Genomic DNA, 21,824 nt, shown 5'->3' on the forward strand with positions numbered 1-21,824 from the left:
AAGTGCAGAACATAGAGCACGCATGAAGGAGTACTACTGGTGAAGGTAATCACTTGATGCAGGGATTTGGACCAGTTGTGCAGGTTGCATCAAAAGGAAGCAAGGAAGTCTGAGTAGTGTGGTGTGCACTACTCGTGGTGATCACTATGCACATCACACAACGAAGTTGTTCTGGAACAGCTAAAAGCATATTCGTGGGATGCAAAGACATTGTTGGTTCAAGCCGGTTTTGCCCTGCAATACGTCAAATTATTGTACCATCTGCTAATCAAACAATACCAACACTATCTTTGAAAGCCTTAACTATCTTTGTTGTTAGTCCAATGACAATTTATTGTGTTTAGATTGTACCAACATATATACTCTATCGAGACATTATACCACAATATGTACTTAATAATCAATGTTACAATTCCTTTGAGCACTAGATTATGGTTAGACATAAGCACCTCGTACCCTTCAGAATATAAGAAAGTGACCCCATAGTGCTTGTGTTTCAGCCAGGACCATGCATTGAATTGTGTCAAAGACCTTATTTTCTCAACATCTACTTTCCTTTGTCTAAATATGATCATGTTATCTACTTTCATTTTGTTTAAATATGATCATGTTCTACTTCATCCTTCAAACTTCACTCATGACGCTCAAGCTTGAGTCTTCACCTGCAAAACGTTCTCCAACACTCAAATAAGTACTTAATATGTTGATGCAATAAATACAGTAATAATAATGTACCTTTGTCTTGGTTGTTGTGCCTATTTATATTGTCTTGATGTGTCCTTTTACTGTTAGGTCGCGATTAGTGTACGTATTATGATTAAAAGCGTATTATCTAATTTTCTGTATGGTTTATTCCGAGTTAATCGTTTACATACCTTAATGCATTTTCATATGGTGGTTGGCCGGTACCGGGTACCGAGGTATCTTGGAGCCATTCAATCCCTAGTTGAACATGTTCCTTTATTTCCAAATCCCCTACGATTGCTACCCATATTTCTTGTCATATAGAGTTTTGTTTAGTAGAAAGATCCATTATGAGGAAATGTATAAAGCTATGCTTTATTTGATTATAATGCACTGAACTCAATCCACCCAAGTATCATATTTCTCCCACGTACTTTTAACTACTTTTACAGGTTAGCAGGAGGTGAGAAATTATTTCCTCTTATTGTTCACAAAGAGCACATAGTGTGTTGGACATTTGTATGCCCCCGTAAACTAAAGTTGGTTTTGTTTGAATTTTCTCCAGCATCACTCTCCACAAAAAAAAACACAACGTACTTGTATAGATATTATATAACATACATTTTTTTAACATAGCTACGTAAATTTTTTATTAAGTGTTTGAACCAATAAGGTATGTAACTACATTCGGTAAAACAAAGATAAAATGATATGAGTATATCGTCTCTCTGATGATAATAAGAGCACATGTTGATCAACTACAAAATCTATGATAACTGAATATTGAAGATAGAATGATAAATACAATCGAAGATCATGATATGACAAGATCAAAATATATTTCTAAAGTTTAATGATAAATTTTTTCAAATTTATTGTTAACAAATTAATGTTCTATTATCTATATAACATAAAATAAAAAAAATTATGTGCTATCTTTATTAGTAATATGTTATGTTAAATTTTTTCAAGAGAGATACTTACCTGATTTTAAGTAAATTATGTGTATGCATTTAAATCAAGAAAATATAATATAGAAATAAAAAAAAAACGAAAAACGATACTAATGAGAGGTGATTTTATTAAAAGATAAATAATGATAAAAGGCTAAAACAAAGAATAAACAAAAAAAGTGCATATATATATATATATATATATATATATATATTCTAGATATACTTACATGTGTGTATATGTATGTATAATATTGTTAGATAGAAATTATCTTTTTAAAAATTATAATACTTTTAATTTATTTAGAAAAGAAAGATATTTTCGATTTGGTATAGTCTATACAGATTTAAATTTAAATCAGACTAAAAAGTTAAGAAATCATATAGAAAAGAAGTTAAGAAATCAATTGATGTCATTTGAGTTAATAAAGTTGATAATGGTTCCCAAAATATTAATCAAATAGTATAAATACTATACACTAAAAGTAATTGGTCTTTTTTTTTCCTTGGCATTAGTTTCTAGAAAGTACTTACAGAATGTGTCAAAAATGGTATTTCTTAAAGGATTTTTTTTGGATGGAATTGAAATTTTAATACTCCCCCTATTTCTAGAATGTGTTCAATTTTTAACACTTCTAGAAACTAATTTTAGAATGGATAAGATTTGTAATAATTTAAAAAATAATTTGGAAAATATGTTAAGAAATTAAATTTAGAAAATGACTTTCCACAGAGAGTTAAAATATTAACTTATATAAGTTTAACAATGTAAAAAGTATATTAATATGAGTTTGGAAAGTCAACAACAATTGTCAAGTTGAAAACATATATCCTTTTCTGTGGCAAGCCCAAATTTTGCAAGCCCAAATACTGACAGATCCAAAGAACAAAATGGGTCGGAGTTTCCGATCCATAAATTAACCATTATTTTAATATTACAATCAAGGAATAACATGTAATTTTTAACTTATAAAAAAATATTTTAATATTATAAAAATTGATTTTTCCATAACTTTGGACAAATTTTACAACCAAATAGTCTTATCCTTATTAACAAAATTGAATTTACATATTAAAAAGAGGTTGATTCTTAAAAAAACAAATTAAAGAAAGACAATAATATAATAATTGATTTAATTTAAATCACAAAATAGAAATAATTACAATGTTTCAAACCCTAAAAATTTTTAAATGCCAAAAGTTTAAAGAAAAAACAAGAGAAGATTCAGTCTTGGTTACACGACAAGGACAAAAATTCTAGAACATTGTAGACGGAGAAGAACCTCTGAAGAAGTTGTACATAACCGAAGGTACTAGAATTTAGAGAAAGATTGCACAGCACAATTTTATTTTCTTCAGAAACTTCGATCTCTTTCTCGAATAATCTCTGTCCCTTATAAATACCCATTTCCATATCCTCTCTGCACAGAAACATAAGCAGAACAAAATCTGAGAGAACAAACGAATATTTGAGAAATCTTCATATTTTCAAATTCAGAAAGTGATGGATTTCAGAGTGATGGGTTTGGAGTCTCCCTTGTTCCACACGCTGCACCGCATGATGGACACGTCGGAGGAAGGTGCAGGGGACAAGACACACAATGCTCCGACACAGACATACGTTCGAGACGCGAAAGCGATGGCTGCTACACCTGCGGATGTGAAGGAATATCCAAATTCCTACGTGTTCCAGATCGACATGCCGGGTTTGAAATCTGGTGACATAAAGGTTCAAATTGAAGATGATAACGTGCTTTTGATTAGCGGGGAGAGAAAGAGAGAAGAAGAAAAAGAAGGGGTGAATTTTCTGAGAATGGAACGAAGGGTTGGGAAGTTCATGCGGAAGTTTGTGTTACCTGAAAATGCAAACACTGATGCAATCTCTGCTGTGTGTCAAGATGGGGTGCTCAGCGTTACCGTGCAGAAATTGCCTCCTCCTGAACCTAAGAAGCCAAGGACTATTCAGGTCAAAGTTGCTTGAGATTGAAGAACTAAACAAATTGTGTCTGTTAGAGCCCAAAAGTTGTTTAAGTTTCACTTGTTTCAAGATGTTTTTGCTTGATTTGGTTACAAGTTCTTATTAATGTCATTTCTTGCTTTGTAGTTTTGTGATAATATCAGCAGTGATTTTGGTTTGATCATCTTTTCAGTTGCTGTCCAATTTCTATTTTTTTCATCCTTTTTTGACAAATCCCTCACTTGTCATGTGTTATACTCAGGGAATAGCAGAATTTAATTTAGAACAATATATATATTGATCTTTTAAATATCATGAATGTTACAAACGGATCTTTGTAATATCCCAAGTTCGGTTTCAAGAACTTAAACAATAGCCAAGTTTCATCTTAAATATTTTCTAATGATTCAAAAGCTTTTATCATGAAATTTCAGGTAGTAGAGGCTTATGAAACAGAGTCGTGAATGTTTATAATATTAACATAAAATAAAAGATAAAACACTTTAAAAAGAAGAATAAAGTTTAGGAAAATACCCTTTTGACATCACTGTTAAAAAAAATATCCACCTTACAATTATTTTTTGAAATAATATATTATATTGTAATAAAGTAATAATTTATTTAAGTATAAGGTGAATGTAATTTACATTCATAGTCATAGGTGTTACAGTATCTTTAAGATTTATGGTAAGGAATCCTACATATAAGTTTCTTTGTTAGGTCACATTCTTGTTAAAAGCTACAATTGGACCACTCCATTTCCTTCTTATATTTGTTAAAAGGTTAAAAAAAGTTTTTATATATTTTAAAATTATATGTAATATCTCTGTTTTTTAATTTATAACTATAACTCTTATAAAAACCATGTTATAATGTTTCTAAGTAAATATGATTAAACAATCAGAGAATGTTCTGTATGTTAAGAAAATAATTGTTAAAGTCTATAAAGAAAAGGAAATTGTCAGATTTTTTAACCATAAAGTTACGAGATATAACAAATTTTAATTCAGGAATTAAACAAATGAATCAATCAATCAACTTTCACACAATACTCCACCTTCCTCCGTTCCTATTTAATTATTATTTTTATTCAAATTTGCTTTTATTTATCTATCATGCATGAAGTTTAAAACTATATTGATTACATTAATTATCATTGTTTATTAATTATATTTTGCTTCACATTCTCTTATTTGGAGAAGAGAAAATTTGATATTTTATAAAAATAATTATTTTTTAGTAATTGTTTATCGAAAAAGAATATAAGTATTATTTAAAAAAATTAAGAATGTATTAGAACTTATAAAAGTGAATATTTTTATTAGTTTATTCCATTGAACTTAAACGTATTAAGGAGAAAAGGGGATAATAATAATAATCACTTCAATATTCTGGAAGTCATTGGAAGGATCGAGAAAGTCAAAGACCACTAACATAACTTAAGCGACTCTACTTTTCAGAAACTTCTATTTCCGACATACCTGCTATCTTGTTCTTCCAGAAACTTCTATTTGCAATTAGCGCTATTAGTTTTCATCAGAAACTTCCATTTCTTTCTGGAACAATGTACATTCCCCATTTAAAAAGCCACCTACCTTCTTCCCTGTCAAGAAACATTCACAGAACAAAATCTCAAACAAAAGTCTTGGCTTTCTAAGCAGTGTTTTTTCGTATCAAAGTGATGGATTTGAGGGTCATGGGTTTGGAATCTCCTCTGTTCCACACGCTGCATCACATCATGGACATGTCGGAGGAGGGTGCAGGGGACAAGGCACACAATGCTCCGACACGGTCATACGTGCGGGACGCGAAAGCTGTGGCTGCAACACCTGCGGATGTGAAGGAATATCCGAATTCCTATGTGTTCCAGATCGACATGCCGGGTTTGAAATGTGGGGACATAAAGGTTCAGGTTGAAGATGATAACATGCTTTTGATTAGCGGAGAGAGAAAGAGGGAAGAAGAGAAAGAAGGGGCAAAGTATCTCAGAATGGAAAGAAGGGTTGGAAAGTTCATGCGCAAGTTTGTGTTACCTGAAAATGCAAACACTGATGAAATCTCTGCAGTGTGTGAAGATGGTGTGCTAAGTGTCACTGTGCAGAAATTGCCTCCTCCTGAGCCTAAGAAGCCACGGACTATTGAAGTTAAGGTTGCTTGAGCTTGCTGGACTTTTTAAGAACTAGATAAATAAAGATATGAAGAGAGAAGAGAAGTGATGTTGTGTGAAGGGCAAGAGGGTTGCCTCTGTTTGAGTTTTTATCAGAGTTTTTTGGTTGGTTGTATCGTGTTCTTATTGAAGTGATCTGTGGCTTTGTGATGATTTGATGAATCAGTTAATGATGTTACCTTAATTTATCTTCTTTAGCTATCTGATTCCTTATACAACTGTAACAACTATGTTATTGGTGTTATGTTTTTACTAGATAAACTAGTAGTATTCTTGCAGAATTTATAGGTGGAAAGAAAGAACAGTGTCATTTGTAGGTCAAATGCTGTTGAATAACACAATTTGTCAGAAAAAAATACCTGAAGACATTATAAAAAAATGAGATAATTGTCCTTTTAATTTTCAGACAAATCAGATCAATTGTTTCCTCCTCTATATGAATGAAACAATTTGATGTTCTGATGCTTAACCAATTAGTTTTGTGATCATACGCAGACTATTATAACATTGAGGATAAATTTTGATATTGTGTTGTATCAGTCTAGTATCCTCCATAAAGTGCAAATAGCAAGTCACCAATATGAGCACAACATTCCAAGTAACATCAAGGTACAAGGTTACAATTTCAGCAGGCAAGATACTGAAAATCTCAACACTTCCAAAATAATCCTTTACAAAAGCACTAGAATGGTTTTTAAGCCAAGTTTTACTTGAACTGAAGAGGGTACTACTATCATCATTTATCTCTAATACATTCAAATCTAATCATTTCATTAAAATCTACCATTGACACCAGTGGTCGTGGATAAGAAAACATTCAGTGAAGAATACTTATATATTCAAGTGAATGATTGGGCTGAATCTATCTTAGTTAGAATGACTATGTAACATGTTCTTATCACAAGAAAAATGGAATATTTGTAGGTATCTTTGAAATTCCACAATGCAGTTTCAGTTGTCTGAATATGAATTTCATAACCAATAACAGAAACTGAACAATAGAAAAGGAGGATAGAACATGGAAATATCTTTAATGAACAAGAACAGCCAAATCTTTGAAAGCCCATTTACCACAAATAGTTTGGTCTATTTGTTTCTAGTCCTAAACTGAGTCTGATACTCAAATAGTTTTTGGTCTATTTGTTTCTGGTCCTAAAAGTTAAGATCAGGTAGATGGTGTTAATAAATAAATTCTTAAAACCATTTCAGGTAACTAAGTTATTTAAGAAAAACAAATAATTACTTGAGTGAATAAAAATAACTAAAAAAATACATTTTGTTTATTTGATTCAACCATTTTTTATGTTTGAAGTGAATTTAAAAGAATCAAACTAAAAAATGAATATATTATATTGACTTTTTTTTTATTCTTTTTAAAAATATTTAGCACTATAATATTAATAATTTATTAAAATATTTAAGACTATAATAATAATAATTTAATAAATTTAATCATACAATAATAAATTTAAAAATTAATTATATAATAATAAATTTTAAAAAATAATCATATACTTTACTGCTACTTATTTATTTATTTATGTATTGAAATAATATTTTCTTAATTTTTTAATTTTTATTAGATAATTTATAATTTAGTTACAATATATTTTTTTATGATATTTTTATAAAAAGTGCTTTAGTTTTTATATTTTAGAGTTTTAAATTTTCATAACTTTTTATTTAAATTCAAGTTATAATATTTTTAAATAAAACAACAAAAAGAAGAGTGTTATTTTATTAAGATACAAGGATGATGATCTCATTTATTAAAAAAAAGGAAAATAAATATTTATATGAAAACGAGAGAGTCTTTTACGAAAATTTATTAGGAATGTGAGTATTTGTTCTAAAACTAGAAAGAAATGTGAATGTTATTTAACATCCCATACGAAATGCAAGTACAATTTTACTATAAAAAATATTTATATTTCTTATTTAGAAATTATCATGAATTAATCAGATTTAATATGCATTAAAAAACAAGTACTTGAAATAAAATTTAAAATTAATTTTGTTTGAATAATATTTTGTTTGATTTATTAGTTATATCATATATCACAATTAATTTATTATTATAGACTTTAGATTACTTAAATATTTTATTTTTATGCTTTACAATTAAGATAGAAAATAATTTTTATTTAATTAAATGAATATAAAAATTGAGGTGACTATGACTATGAGAGAGGCAGTAAGAAGGTTTAGAAGAGTGAGTGGACCAAAGGAATTTCAGTATTTGAAGGAACTGTGAATTCATAATCTTAATCGTCTTCTTCCAATCATCACCATCTTTTGCGTTTCCTAGGTTACAAGTCAACGTGCATCCTCTCTCCTCATCAATTTTTGGCTTCTATAGATAAGATTAGTGTTAGATCCATTTTTTTCAACTTTTTTTTTAAAATCCACTTTTCATCCTAGTGATTTCATTAACGTATTATTTTGATAAAAAAATTAATAATATTCTGTTATTGAACTTTTCAAAAAATTAAACAAATAGCATATTATCTAATTACTAACATAATTCTAGAGTGCTATAACTAATTTGGATCTAAACCTCGTCAAGAATACAAGACTCTCACAAACAAACTCTCTCAAATTATTCAACCTTCTTATCTGTTTTTCATGGTTTTATGTTAAGAATGCTTGTAAATTGTTCACACACCAAGCTTTTGTCAAGGAAAAGGAAAGTTGTGCACTTCTTCAAAAATTTCATGGCTCTCGGAGACACTATGCCCACGTGCATGTAAAACCAAAAAAAACACAGGCAAAATGAGAAAAACAACTATGATGAGCTGATTTTCTGTGATCTTCTCTTCATTTAAGAAGAATATATATGTTATTTACTTTTCACAGGTATACTATCCTCTCCTCTTTTGCATAAATCACTCGATATAAATGAGTGATATACCCTAATCCTTGTTCATAAACAATAAATTACTAGAAACAAACATACTCTTAAACTTAATATTTAGTTCTTTTATTAATATCTTGTGTGAATAAGTGTGGATACATAAATATTTTATATTAAAAATTAAATAGCGTATTACCAATATATTATAATTGTTTATTTTTAAAAATATAATATATATAAATAAATTTTTATTAAAAGAAAAATTACATATGAAATATAAATGTTGGAGATCGCTTACGATTAGAAATAAAATCAGGTTATATATATAAATAAGTAAAAAATAAACATAATCTTAGAAACTGATGTAGTTGAATTAAATATAAATCTACATTTTTTTTATGTTGGATACGTCAAAAAAAAATAAATTATATTAGTGGAATATAAACTTTATATCACAAATTGATTTTGAATGATTGAATTAGATATAAATGTATTTATTAAGAACTGAAATAAGAATTAATTTAAGTATTATTTTAAAATATTTTCAACTTATTAAAGTTATTAAAAATTATAATTTTGGCAGGTTTATATTTGTCATAATGGACGAAGAGTAGAAGAAATGGTGAGTTTGATTGGATAAAATAACAAAAAGTATTATGAAGTGACTTGTGGTATCCATTGAAATGTACACAGAAAAGGGAGAATAGTATGCATGACGAACATTTTTGGGAAGGTTTGTAATTTTTTTAATTGCTCCAAATTGATTAGTCTGACAGTTTTTATAAATAGAGAAATTTTTTTGACACTTAATCACGATTAACAGTTATAAAATAGCTTAATTACTTTATCTAATTATAGTCTTAGCATATTATATGTTATGTAGATTCAAATATTTTATATAAAACATCAATTTAGTAATAAATTTTTTAGTTATGGAAATATAATTTAAATGGTTGAATAGGATATGCAAGTTGTCGTAAACTCTGTGTTTAATTTGTATAAAAAATAAAAAAAGTAACTTTGTTTTTAGGTCTTACAATTAATCCATATTATAAACAATGTCACTTTCTATACTCCAATAATAATTTTTTTTAAGGATCATTGTTAACTCTGAAATAATTTTCATAAATAACTACAGTAGAGATGATCTAAAGAGAATATTAGAGATATAGTTTATAAATATTTTTTTTTTCTCAATTTATCAAACACAATATAGAGTGGACCCTTCTATAAAAAATATGTGGAACCTAAAAAGAGAACTTAGACTACTTTTTTGGATTATTATAAATGTCATGTCCATGATTTAACTGATTACATAAATTGATGAATAAATTTGTTGAGTCAATCAAGTTGAACTTCAACAGTCAAGAAACTGGTTGCTCAAGACGAAAGCAATAATTATTTTTTGGGAAACTATGATTTTTTTTATTATATTAAAAAAAAAAGTCAATTTTAAAAAATAATAATTAATTATTATATTAATTGAATTATATATTATTTTAGATATTTAAAAAATTATTAATATCTAAATTATTTTTTATTATTAATAAATATTTTTTTAATTAATATTTAGTTATTAATATATTATATATTAACTATAAAATCTAAATAATTAATAGTTAAAATTTAATTAATTAATTAAATATTAATTTTAAATTATATTTTAATAATAAAAATTAATTTTTGATACTAATATTTTTTAGTTTATAAAATAATTTTTAATTTAATTAATAAAGTATAATTTTTTTTTCTGTAATTAATTTTTATTTAATAAATTTGTATAGTGTTTTTATCACTAATTTTTTTAACATATTATATTTATACAATTTTTTTTTTTTACAAATTAACCCTTTTTCTTATTAACAATATTAAGACATGAGCAACTCCTTAGTTTAAGTGTCTCCCCTATACACTTTTTCTCTTCATTGAAATGTCTTATCATTTAAATCACACTATTTTAGAGATAACAATAAAATAATTATGTATTTTCTATCATAAGTTTAAACACATAGTTTATAAGTTGTGTGTGAAATGTTTATTTGTTATAAATGTTAGTCATATTATAATTTGTGAATTTTAATTACACCGCTATTTTATATATTTAAAATTATTTATTTATTATAAATTTTATTTTTTAAAATAATTTTTTTATGTAATTTTTTTTATCTTTTCACACTATACTCTAAACTTTTAGTAATTATGATTTATTGTTTTAAAATCAATTAATTATTAAAATTTGAATTACAGGGCATTAATTTTATGTGATCAGTTGTCAACTTTTATATTCATGCAAAAATAATTTTAAGTTTTCTAAAAGTGCCAAATTGACATAAATAGAATAAAAAAAATTATTTTACTATAAACTAATTTGTTATTTGTGAAAATCTTTCCAAAAGGATGAATTAAAAATGGATTAAATGAATTTGAAAAAATAAAATAAAAATGGTTTCACTGAGTATAACTATGAGAATGAATAAGAATGATTTGGTAAATATATTTAGAATATATATTAGTTTATGTGAAGATAAAAATAATAGGATTAAGAAGTGAACTTTAAATCTAACTCAATCTTATAAAAAAAAACTTATAAGGTGAGTTTTCCACCCCACTTATATACTATTAAATGTTCTGATATCTAATTGATGTGAGATCTACAACATAACCTCTCACGTCGAGGCTACTAACTAACTCGTACGTGAGACTATATATTTATGGGTGATCCAATATCGGGTGACACGATAGGTCCATCAAACTCTCGCTAGGATAAACTCGAAATGACTTTAATACCATATTAAGAAGTGAATTTAAGCGTAACTCAACCACATAAAAATGGATTTATAAAGTAAGATTTACACCCACTTATATATTATGAAATGTTTTAATATTTAATCGATGTGAGATCTCCAACAAAATGAAAATAGTTTTTTAAGTTAGTTTTTTTATTAATTAAAATAAATGTTATGGGTAGGTGTAGGAGTAATAAATTGAGAAGGAAATTATTTTCCAAACTAAATCTCTCGTTGAGAGATTAATTGTTAAATGGATGAAGATATTACACTATAAGAAAATCATCAAATAGAAATAATTTTTAGAAACTAAAATAATTAGTTGTAATAGTAACTAAATTATAAAACATTTTAGAAACTTTTAGAAACTTGTTTGTAATTTTTATCCAAACGGTAATGCTTAGATTCTACATTCCATATATAATTATATAACCCAATTTATATAACTATATAAATTTATCAGCACAGCTTTACAGACAAAGTAATAATATATAGGATGCTTCCCAGAAATAAGGTGGGAGTGATGTTTTGATAAGATGAACTGACAATCACAGTTACTTTCTTTAGGTTCTGTTCTCACCGAGGAAAGACAAAATAAATAGGTATTTAAATTGACGATAAAAATATGACTTTTATAAGTTAATTAATTTTGTATGGATTCTTTTTTTCTATAATACTTTTAATTACTTGATTTTGGGTATATATATTAAAATAAAAAAAATAATCATTATAATTTCCTCAATTAATTTAATCCATATTTAAAAAAATATATAATTTTAGTTATTTTATAATCAATTTTTAAATAATTTAATTATGCAATTATCTAATCAGTTAATTTGTTTTAAGTAGGACAAATGACTTTTCACAATTTTATTTTAATTTTTTTACTATTTCATAATTTACTAAATATAAATTATTTTATATTAAATAATTGACTCTAAAAAGTTAAATATTTAATATCATATATATTTTCTATATATAAAGCTTTTATGTATATGTTCAACATCACGATATAATTTGACAATTTGACATTTTAGTTATGGTAACATTAACAACAAGTCATAAAAAAAATTACTATTAAAAAAATGTCACATATGATTGTATTATCACACCTGTTAAAGATTGAATTAAAAATTCACGATAAAATAAAAAATATATTTTTAAACGTAGAATAAAATCAAGCAATTAAAAACGATCAAAACTAAATTTATCATGAATCGAAATTGAACCACATAAATCACGGAAACCAAAACTACTCACAAACTATATTATTAAAGTATTACACATATATAATCAAGTCTTGTATATCAAAAAATTTCTTTAATTAAGTAAATATATTTTTGTCTTTACTTTTCCCTCATCTAAATAAACCTTTTAAGTTTTATCCTCATGTGGGTCATATGAATTAACATGTTGAATGTTGAGGCCATTGGTGACGAATAACATGATGCCAAACACTTTTATTGGCTATATTTCGAACAAAAGAAGATGGAGATCACCACTTGTTTCTTCAAACATGAAAGGTCGTGGAAGATACCTACGAACTTCCTAGAAGTGTGTTTTTAAGATTCCTATTACCACAATTTTGGTATAAATTCACCTCTCTTCCTTCTCATAAATTAATGCACATCTCTCTGTAAAGCAAACTCAAGTCAACGCAACTGATTCTATACTAACTTAGGGACACATGAATGTGAAAGCACTTGCTAGAAGATAAGCTTCCTAGAAATTAAATAAAACCTTTCTATTTTCTTAAGCTAAATGAAATCTAACGTATCAAAAGTATATTATTTCTGTAATATACTATGTGTGCTGAATGTAATAATTATAAAAAAAAACACTTGCAAGTAGTTGATCCAAATAACCTTGAATTTTGTTCTTTTAAATAAGATTTTGGATTCAAGTTTTGTGGGTGAAAATTATTGTGATGGCAAAAAAAACAGAAGCATCGTTTCCTCAGTATAAGAACTGTTTACACTGTTTTCAAAGATTTGTCTATCAAATATACAAAGGAAGGATACAAACATTATCATGTTCTTATAATTTATATAAAGATGTGAACGTTTCCTATGAAGCTGATTCAATCTTCTTCGTATCTTTTAATTTTTTTTCCATACTTGAAAAATATTCCGATACAAATCAGTCGATATATTGTTTATTTGCATGTTTAAGATCAAAAACAAACATTAACAAGTAACCTTTTATTTATATTTCTCTAAATCCTACACCCTAAACCTAATACTTCTTAATCATGTTTTAGTGTTTAATTAAATTTTATCTCTTATTCCTTACCTAATCTTAATCAAAAAGCTGAACCGTCATCATCCGATTATTCTACTTATCAGTTTGTCGATTCCTGGTAGAAGAGATCGTATTAGAAATATTGAGACAAATAAAAGTAAAACACACAAACTTATAATACAAGAGAGTGAAAATATATATCGTGTGTGTGCCTTGAGATTATTTAATTGAAAATAATACATGCACAGGCACCCACACTATCAGCAGAGCAAAGAGTTTTCGTTCAAGTAACTATTTGTCTGATAATTTGAAACTTTTATGAAAAGAAAAACTATTTTAACAGCGATTTCCTAACCTGATTTCTGTGTAAGAAAAGACTTTATATGTTACATTGAAATTAAACTCTTGTTTAATAATTTTGCTACCACGATAGAGAGAAAGAGGAATCAGACTTTCACTTTCACTCTATATTTTTCTTTGTTTTCCACTTTTTTGGAGAAAGCACTTAACCCATTAAAGTGTTGAATGGCACACTAAAGATAATCTAGAAGGTAGCTTGATTCCTCCACTTAGAGAGGTAAAACAACGTAAAATAATAATATTTCGACAACCCTATTTACTTAACAATTTTATTATAACATAAATATATATATAAGTTTTTTAATGGGTTGAGTATGCAAGTACTTCCATATTTATTTATGTATTTTCCCATAAATTTTTTATAATATTATACATATATATGTGAACGTAATATAAGAGAATAATCAATTGGTTATATAAGAAAGGAATGGTCAAAACATGAAGAACGTACGTAACACTGATGAAGTCACTTTTCTGGTGGCTCATATGAAAGTAGCGTCTTGTGGTTCGAAGAAACTTTCACTAGACCATAAGAAAACACAATCACTTTTGACTTGGACTTGTACTGTGAAGGGTTAATTGGTCTAAGTTGCTCAATCAACATTAGCATCTCTTGAAAGTCTTCCCCAAGTCATCTCTAACTGTACCCCACTCATGCTTTGTCCTCTATTGATCACCATTCTTAGATATTTCATCGACATCAATTGGTTTGTGGCATTCTTTTTTCTACTACTTCTCATTACCTTTGAAACTTCCTAAATCTTGTTGCTCATAGGAAGGTACCATGAAACAGCCTTTCAAATAGAACTATCACTGTGGCGGGTGTTTATATATTGTCTGCGCCGTGATCCTTTCTTTTCATATCATTCAGTGTTGTGGCAAAATGACAGACAACAATCCAAGACCACCACCTGATACACCTGACAGTGATGATTTCTGCAACCAGTGGCCTTTTGAGCTCTCTGAGTACTTGCAATTGGATGATTTTGAGTCTTTTTCTCCTGAGAATAATGTCTCAAACCAGGTTCATCTAAGTGGGTCTGGCGGAAGTGGAAGCTACTTTGAGGGGTCTTCTAACAGTAAGTATATATAAATATATGTTGTAGTTTCTCATTGAAAAGTCTCAGTAGTACAGAAAAACTCTTAGACAAAGATTTTAAAACTCTTAAACAACAGTGTTGTAACCACAGTCTATATCAGCACATAAAAATATAACCTATGTATGTTGTAGTTCCTCATGAGATAAAAGTGTCACTAGAGTCACATGTTTTGTTTTGTAGCTTGAGATATGTTTATTTAGCCATTTTCAATGACTAATTCAACTGATTACTAGAGCAACTGATGTGAACATTTTAAAATAATTGTATCCCTTTTGCTTATAGTTGTTGACTGATGTAAACATGTGTGTAATATTTGGAGATCCTAGTGGACGTGAGAATAGGCAAGTTGTTAGAGATAGAGTTGCATTCAAAACAATTTCAGAGATTGAAGTACTAGACGATGGATACAGATGGAGGAAGTACGGAAAGAAAATGGTGAAGAACAACCCCAATCCAAGGTATGTAGATGCTAATGATAGAATATGTTAACCTTAAAGATTTTTCAACTTGTGTTCATAATATAAATAAATGGTTAATTTTCATGCTGCTAATTAAAGATGAAATAGATTAACAAAACCAAATTACACGATGAGAGTAAAGGTAAGCACATAAAATCACATTCTTGCATCTCAGACCTAATTAGCATATGTTTGGTTATGCTTCTATACCAAGTGTGATATCCACTTCTATCTTGAGGCTACAGCTTCTGCATATCATTGTAAGATTTTGACGTGAAAATTGAGGGGTAGGTGCATCAAAAAGGCCTACCACAAACACGCACTCGCACAACCTAATGAACATAGTGCAACACTACACAAAACAATAAGAAAGATGAAGATAACATTTCTTAGGAAATATTTTGTTATATTTTTTTCTGTTTTAATGATTAAATTAAATGTAGCATACTCATCATTAAAAGTTTTTTTTATCACAGGAATTACTATAGATGTTCAGTGGATGGATGCTCTGTGAAGAAGAGAGTGGAGAGAGATAAGGATGATCCTAGGTGTGTAATAACAACCTACGAAGGCAGCCACACTCATCCAAGTTCTTCCTAGGTCGAATATGAAGAAGTTTTGGCACTGTATATAAGTTTTGTTGGCCACAGAAACTTTTAGTACTTTCTTATTAATGTGCAACTGCTCTTGCCTAGTTTTATCAGTGCATACATGTTTGATTTCACCTTATATTCTACATATGGTTATGTTAAAATATTGGTTAACATGATTTTAAATATACGCTTACATGTTTGATTTCACGTTATAGAATTAACTATGAATGGAAAATTGATTTTGACTTTAAGCCATTTTTAAGTAGCTTTTGTGTTGAATAAAAAATTTACACTTTTTTTTTTATGAAAACATCAAAACACAAATCTAGACACTTTCAAATTAATTCATTTAAAATCTAAGTTTTTCATATGATCGTTCAAAAACATTAAGTCATCAACAACAATGTTGGTAATAGCTCAATCTTATAGATTAACTGACCTTATAAGGATATGAAATACGTTTTTGTTGTTATATATACACAAATTTATCAAAAATAGCATGTTGTCTCATCAAGGTTAGTTCATAGATCAATATCTTAGAACCACAAATGCAAAACATGTCTCTATCTTAGAACCACAAGTGCAAAACATGTCTCTCGCTTGTATATTGGGATTCTCTTGAGACATTTCATTGAATGTTTTACTTTTATTTATGTTTGGAATGGTTTCAACAATATGATGCATAGAGGGTAGTGGATGGTTATTGTGTACCCAATGTAAGATTTTATATATATTTCTTATGTGAGACTTGGTTTTATGACTAATTGTAGTATTTTTTTTCTAGTTTATAAGAAGATTATGACTAGGGTCTAGATAGTTTAACTATCTTTTTGTACAAGAGATTCTTTGACGATTAGAAAAAAGATTAATTACACTATAACAAAATTTAAAAAAAAAGAATAAGATGGATCAATATCTTTAGTTAAACACTAGAAATGAACGTGAAATGATTAACAATACGAGTGTAACGAGTTTTCAACGGTAGAAAGACTCATTTGACTCAACTATTGTCCTTTATTCAGAAGTTCCTCTAACAATGTTTTTATTCCATCAATGCGCAGTAAAAATTCACGATACACTGTGGACAAATCTCTTAATTTATTGTATTTTTTGGTACCAAAATTGGCTTGTAAAGGTTACTTTTTGTTTAAGGAAATGTATAGCGATGGTTGCATTTGGATGAAGGTTGGTGTGTTGAGAAAAAGTAGGTTCATTATGTTGGTTTGAAGTCGCAAGTGAGGTTGAATGAGGGGTTTGTAGAAGAGCAAAATGATGGAGTATTGACAAACATATGTGAGGATGAGTTGTGGTAGAAAAAGACATATAAGTGTGTTGTGTGGAAATAATTTGTAGTAATGTTGTAGTTTGTAGGTAAAATTTAGATGAGTGTCCTATATATAGTAGTGGGGTGGGTTATTACAAGTACATATAAGAAGGAAACTAACATTGTGAAGTGTTATAATATGAAGTGATTGTGTTATGTTATTTTGATTTATGTTGTTATTTGTTGTTGTGTAGATGTGGTTGAAAAATTGAATAGTAGCACAAAAGGACCCAAATTGGTCAACGTTGTTTAAGTATTTAATGGCTATAAGTGAAAAGATGAAAATTAATGGTCCACGTCTATTTGAATTATGTAGTATGTGAGATGATGAACGAAAAATAAAAAAATATGGTTGTACCTTATTGAGATTACTTGTAGTAAATGAAAATGTGGTATATGAAGAAGATGATAAATGTCACACAACAAAGTTTTTTTCGTGTAAAAAAGTTGAGTTATGGGACATTGTTGATGAAGTACATGACCTTGCGATTGAAGATAATGTCAATGACTATTGTCGATTGTATATTGTAATTGGATTGACCAAAATCTATTTTCCAAATACAAACCCTAATGAGTTTCTGAGACTTTTTAAGATCTTAGACGATCTTAAGTATGTTGAGAAATATAATTAGGGATATTTATGATTTGTTGGTTGATGAACTTTTTTAGACATATAATTTTTTGTCCATGGAGAAAAATGCAACATAGATGCATATTGTTGGGTGTGCATTAGTATTTGAGGTATATATGTCATACATGCTTACATAACAATTGAAATATGAAATGATTGCATGATTAAGAACGATAATTATGTTTTAATTCTTAATGTTGTAGGTTTGGGAGTTTCAGCATGTTTTGAAGCATCCTACCAAAAATTGTGAAGTTTTGAATATGTTTCCTAGGTGTTTGAAGTGGGAAGATGTTGGTGTTGGAGAAAAACAATTTCAGCTTTATTTAAGGGTAACTTGCCAAGTGAATGAAGTTTGTAGTCTGCATTATTAAGTTCAAGTTTTTGCATTTGTTTTTATTTCCCACATGAATGAAGTTCACAATGCATGCATGCTTTAAGAACGTGGCACTACTAAGTGCATTTTATATAGTTTTTTTTATTATGAACATGTGAGGTAGATGTGAGAGATGCATTTTGTTGGATCATTATATATTTTTATACATGTGGTGGTCACTTTCTTCTTGCTTTTGAAAATTCTAATGTGGGGCATCATTTGGTGGACTGATTCTTCCTGCACCTCCATAGGTTCTTCTGCCACCCCATACACAACATGAAAATACATTTTTAACCTTCTTGTGTCACCCCTATAAAGTAGCTTTCGAATTATGTAATCTAGACACGTATTTCAAAAAAGACTTCCGGATTATGTAATCCATAAGCTAAAAAAGACTTCCGGATTACATAATCCAAAAATTAATCATGCATCTGAAAAAAGGCTTCTGGATTATGTAATCTGGAAGCTAATTACGAATTTGAAAAAAGACTTCCAGATTACATAATCCGAAATATTACAAAGAGGTATTTTTGGAAATATGAAATTTATGGAGGTGGGAGAAGAATATATGGAGGTGCAGGAAGAAACAGCCCATTTGGTGCCAATCTTAAATAAAAAGAGTGCCCCACTGTTGTTTCTTGTATAGGCTTTGTTATTTTGGGCCCCTTTTGTTTTGGACACCTCGTTTTAGTATTCCCACTCCCAGTATTTTTATTATTTGCAACACTCCTTATTTACATATGCACCTCAATGTTTTTTAAAAGCCTGGGTCCATTCGGCTGGTCCAATAGTTTTGCTACTTGCCACTACTGATTTCTATATATGCACATGTTCTTTTGAAAAGTCTGGTCCATTCAGCCTGCCCAACATTATTATTATTTAAAACTCCCTTTCTCAATTTAAGTTAAAATGTTTTGAACATCTAAAATGTGTAATACAAAATTTTAATTGTGTATTTTTTTTTATAAAACCACTATGCAACTTGACATCTTAGTCAGTCTGACACCTCAAGTAAGAACAATCGTCTGCCATCACATAAAAAAAATATTATTAAAAAAATAAAAAGGAAAGAAAATACAAAAAAAATGGGATTAGACCAAAATCCATATGTTAGCAAAAATGGTACATAGGTAGATTATACTTATTCATAAAGAATTCTAACAACATAGTAGTTGGAAGTCTATTATATCACTGAAATGGTTCTCTTCGAATAAATCCTAAATTAGTCAATTTATCGACACACACATTTCCTTCACGAAAAATATAAGTAAAGCTAAATTTGATTTTTCGACAATAATTAAGATAAGTATTCTATCAATTACGAAGCATCCACGGAACATTAGTCCTAGCAGTAAATGCAACACAAATCAAGGCAAAATCACATTTAAGTCATACATTAGTAAGCTCCATCTTTTGAGCTTCCTCCATAGCATGTATAACTTCATAAAACTCAACAACCATAGCAGTCTGAACTTCAAGAAACGCAGAAAAAACACCAATAAACCCCCAATTCTCCAATGGAAAATACCTCCACAAGTAGCAAGACCAGAATATTCCCTAACAACCCCATCAGTGTTAATTTTAACCCAACCTGATGAAGGAAACTCTCATCTAACAAAAAGAGGACAAATAACTTTTCCAGTACAAGTATAAATATAAAAAAAAACTTAATCACGTTGAAATCTAACCTATCATTCTTCATTGAAACGTTGTGCGAATTTTCTACTAAACAAGTTAAAACTTTAGAATAGTTTAAATATATTTGAATAGTAACTTAAAAATGATGTTAATTTCACTTTAAGTAAGACACTTAAGTGAAAACATTTTTATTTAAACACACTTTGAATAATCTAATAATTTCTTTAAGCGATTACACTCCAACAAACTTGAATTTACTTTATTTTTTCTTCAAACAAAGTCATTTAAGCAAACATTTTTTAACAATTAAATGAACAATGTAAGTGTTCCTAATTTTTCTTAACTAAGTCTCTTAAAGTGACCATTTAGTTATGTTAAGTGAAAATGTTTAAGAATCTATTAATTTACTTAAGTGAAGTAGTTCAAAACAACTAATTACAAACACTTAAATAATAACATTTTTTTATTGAAAAAAAAATCAGTTCCACGTATAGTGATCTAATTTGAAACATTTATGAATCTTGGTTAATTTTATTTTATACTAAATATTTTAAAAGCATTATCAAATTTAGATTATTGATTTGATATGATTTGTTTAAGCTAAATTATTATTTTTTAAATAAACTGTGTTTTATTTTAAATTATGCAAGCATAGTTCTTTTGTGTATTTTTTTATTTCATTTAAATTATATATATATATATATATATTAAGTTGTATAGAAAATTTAATTAAAATATTTTTACATTTTTGTAATATTTAATGATTAATTTGTGCAACATATTGCTAATATTAGTGAGCATGAAGTAAGAATTAGGTCTTATTGTATGAAATCTTTGAAAGGTATTAAATGTTATATATACTGGGGAGAATCTTCTATTTGATGACTTTTCTTTTAGAAATTATAAAATATGTATATGATAAATGATGAATTTTTAGATTTGTCAAAGTGATGAAATTATTGATTTAACTATAGAAAATTGATTGGAAGATGTGATTTGAAGTGTTGAATCAAAACTTGTACTTATCTAATGATACAAAAGACTCCATTGTATATTCATTCAACTAACTTCAAAATTGTTAATAAGATTGATAAATTTAAAAACAATCAACATATATCGATTGATAAAAACCTCACATGAATTATAAAATATTTCTTTATATATACACATCATATTTTTTAATTGACGTGTCTCATGAGCAATATAGGTAAATGATTTAAAACATTGTTAAAAATTATTTGAGAAAACTTGGACAGAAGAATGTATTTCTCCATTTTCAAATAAAAAATCATTTTTTATTAATTTGTTAATCAATGCGTAAGATTTTAGTTCTCATTTGTTGCTATCATAATCATTGTTTACTTTTATTTATTTTTTTCATATAAAAAGTCATCACATCCTAATTATACCAGGATTTCAAATATGAAGTTAAGTTCTACATTGACTAAGATGAATACCGTATAAATAAAAATAAATAAAAAGACTTACAAATATATGTGTCTTGCTGTTACAAATGATTACTTTTTTTTATATAAATTTATTCATAATTTATTGATATTGAATCTTGTTGATGAATTTCATGAAGTGGCCCAACAATGTATTTAGACTTAAATAAGTTTCAAGTATTATTTGATCAATTTTTTTATTTTAAACACTCAATAATTTCTTCTTCAAATTAAATGCCTAATATAATAAAACTTTTGGT

General features: G+C 27.8%; 3 protein-coding genes across 3 annotated transcripts; all 3 read left to right on the forward strand.

Moving 5' to 3' along the window:
• Window positions 1–2,971: 2,971 nt before the first annotated feature.
• Window positions 2,972–3,786, forward strand: LOC137816726 (17.9 kDa class II heat shock protein). The gene has a single exon (XM_068619999.2). The coding sequence runs from the start codon at window positions 3,142–3,144 to the stop codon at window positions 3,616–3,618; it is 477 nt and encodes a 158-aa protein (XP_068476100.1). The 5' UTR covers window positions 2,972–3,141; the 3' UTR covers window positions 3,619–3,786.
• A 1,371-nt stretch (window positions 3,787–5,157) lies between these two features.
• Window positions 5,158–6,042, forward strand: LOC137816725 (17.9 kDa class II heat shock protein). Its single transcript, XM_068619998.2, has one exon. It carries the CDS (start codon window positions 5,276–5,278, stop codon window positions 5,750–5,752), a length of 477 nt encoding a protein of 158 aa, XP_068476099.1. The 5' UTR covers window positions 5,158–5,275; the 3' UTR covers window positions 5,753–6,042.
• An 8,727-nt stretch (window positions 6,043–14,769) lies between these two features.
• LOC137816724 (putative WRKY transcription factor 51) lies at window positions 14,770–16,284 on the forward strand. Its single transcript, XM_068619997.2, has 3 exons — window positions 14,770–15,081; window positions 15,422–15,560; window positions 16,037–16,284. Exons 1-3 carry the CDS (start codon window positions 14,886–14,888, stop codon window positions 16,158–16,160), a joined length of 459 nt encoding a protein of 152 aa, XP_068476098.1. The 5' UTR covers window positions 14,770–14,885; the 3' UTR covers window positions 16,161–16,284.
• The last annotated feature ends 5,540 nt before the right edge of the window (window positions 16,285–21,824 follow it).

The sequence above is a fragment of the Phaseolus vulgaris genome, chromosome 1, assembly GCF_051622355.1.
Source record: "Phaseolus vulgaris cultivar YP4 chromosome 1, ASM5162235v1, whole genome shotgun sequence".
Taxonomy (NCBI): Eukaryota; Viridiplantae; Streptophyta; class Magnoliopsida; order Fabales; family Fabaceae; genus Phaseolus; species Phaseolus vulgaris.

Bases quoted from the DNA above. Each gene is read 5' to 3' on its own strand.
- LOC137816724 (XM_068619997.2), top strand. From the start codon at position 14,886: ATGACAGACAACAATCCAAGACCACCACCTGATACACCTGACAGTGAT. The intron at 15,082-15,421 runs GTAAGTATATAT...TAATATTTGGAG, and splicing joins CTTTGAGGGGTCTTCTAACA to ATCCTAGTGGACGTGAGAAT. The intron at 15,561-16,036 runs GTATGTAGATGC...TTTTTATCACAG, and splicing joins AAGAACAACCCCAATCCAAG to GAATTACTATAGATGTTCAG.
- LOC137816725 (XM_068619998.2), top strand. From the start codon at position 5,276: ATGGATTTGAGGGTCATGGGTTTGGAATCTCCTCTGTTCCACACGCTG.
- LOC137816726 (XM_068619999.2), top strand. From the start codon at position 3,142: ATGGATTTCAGAGTGATGGGTTTGGAGTCTCCCTTGTTCCACACGCTG.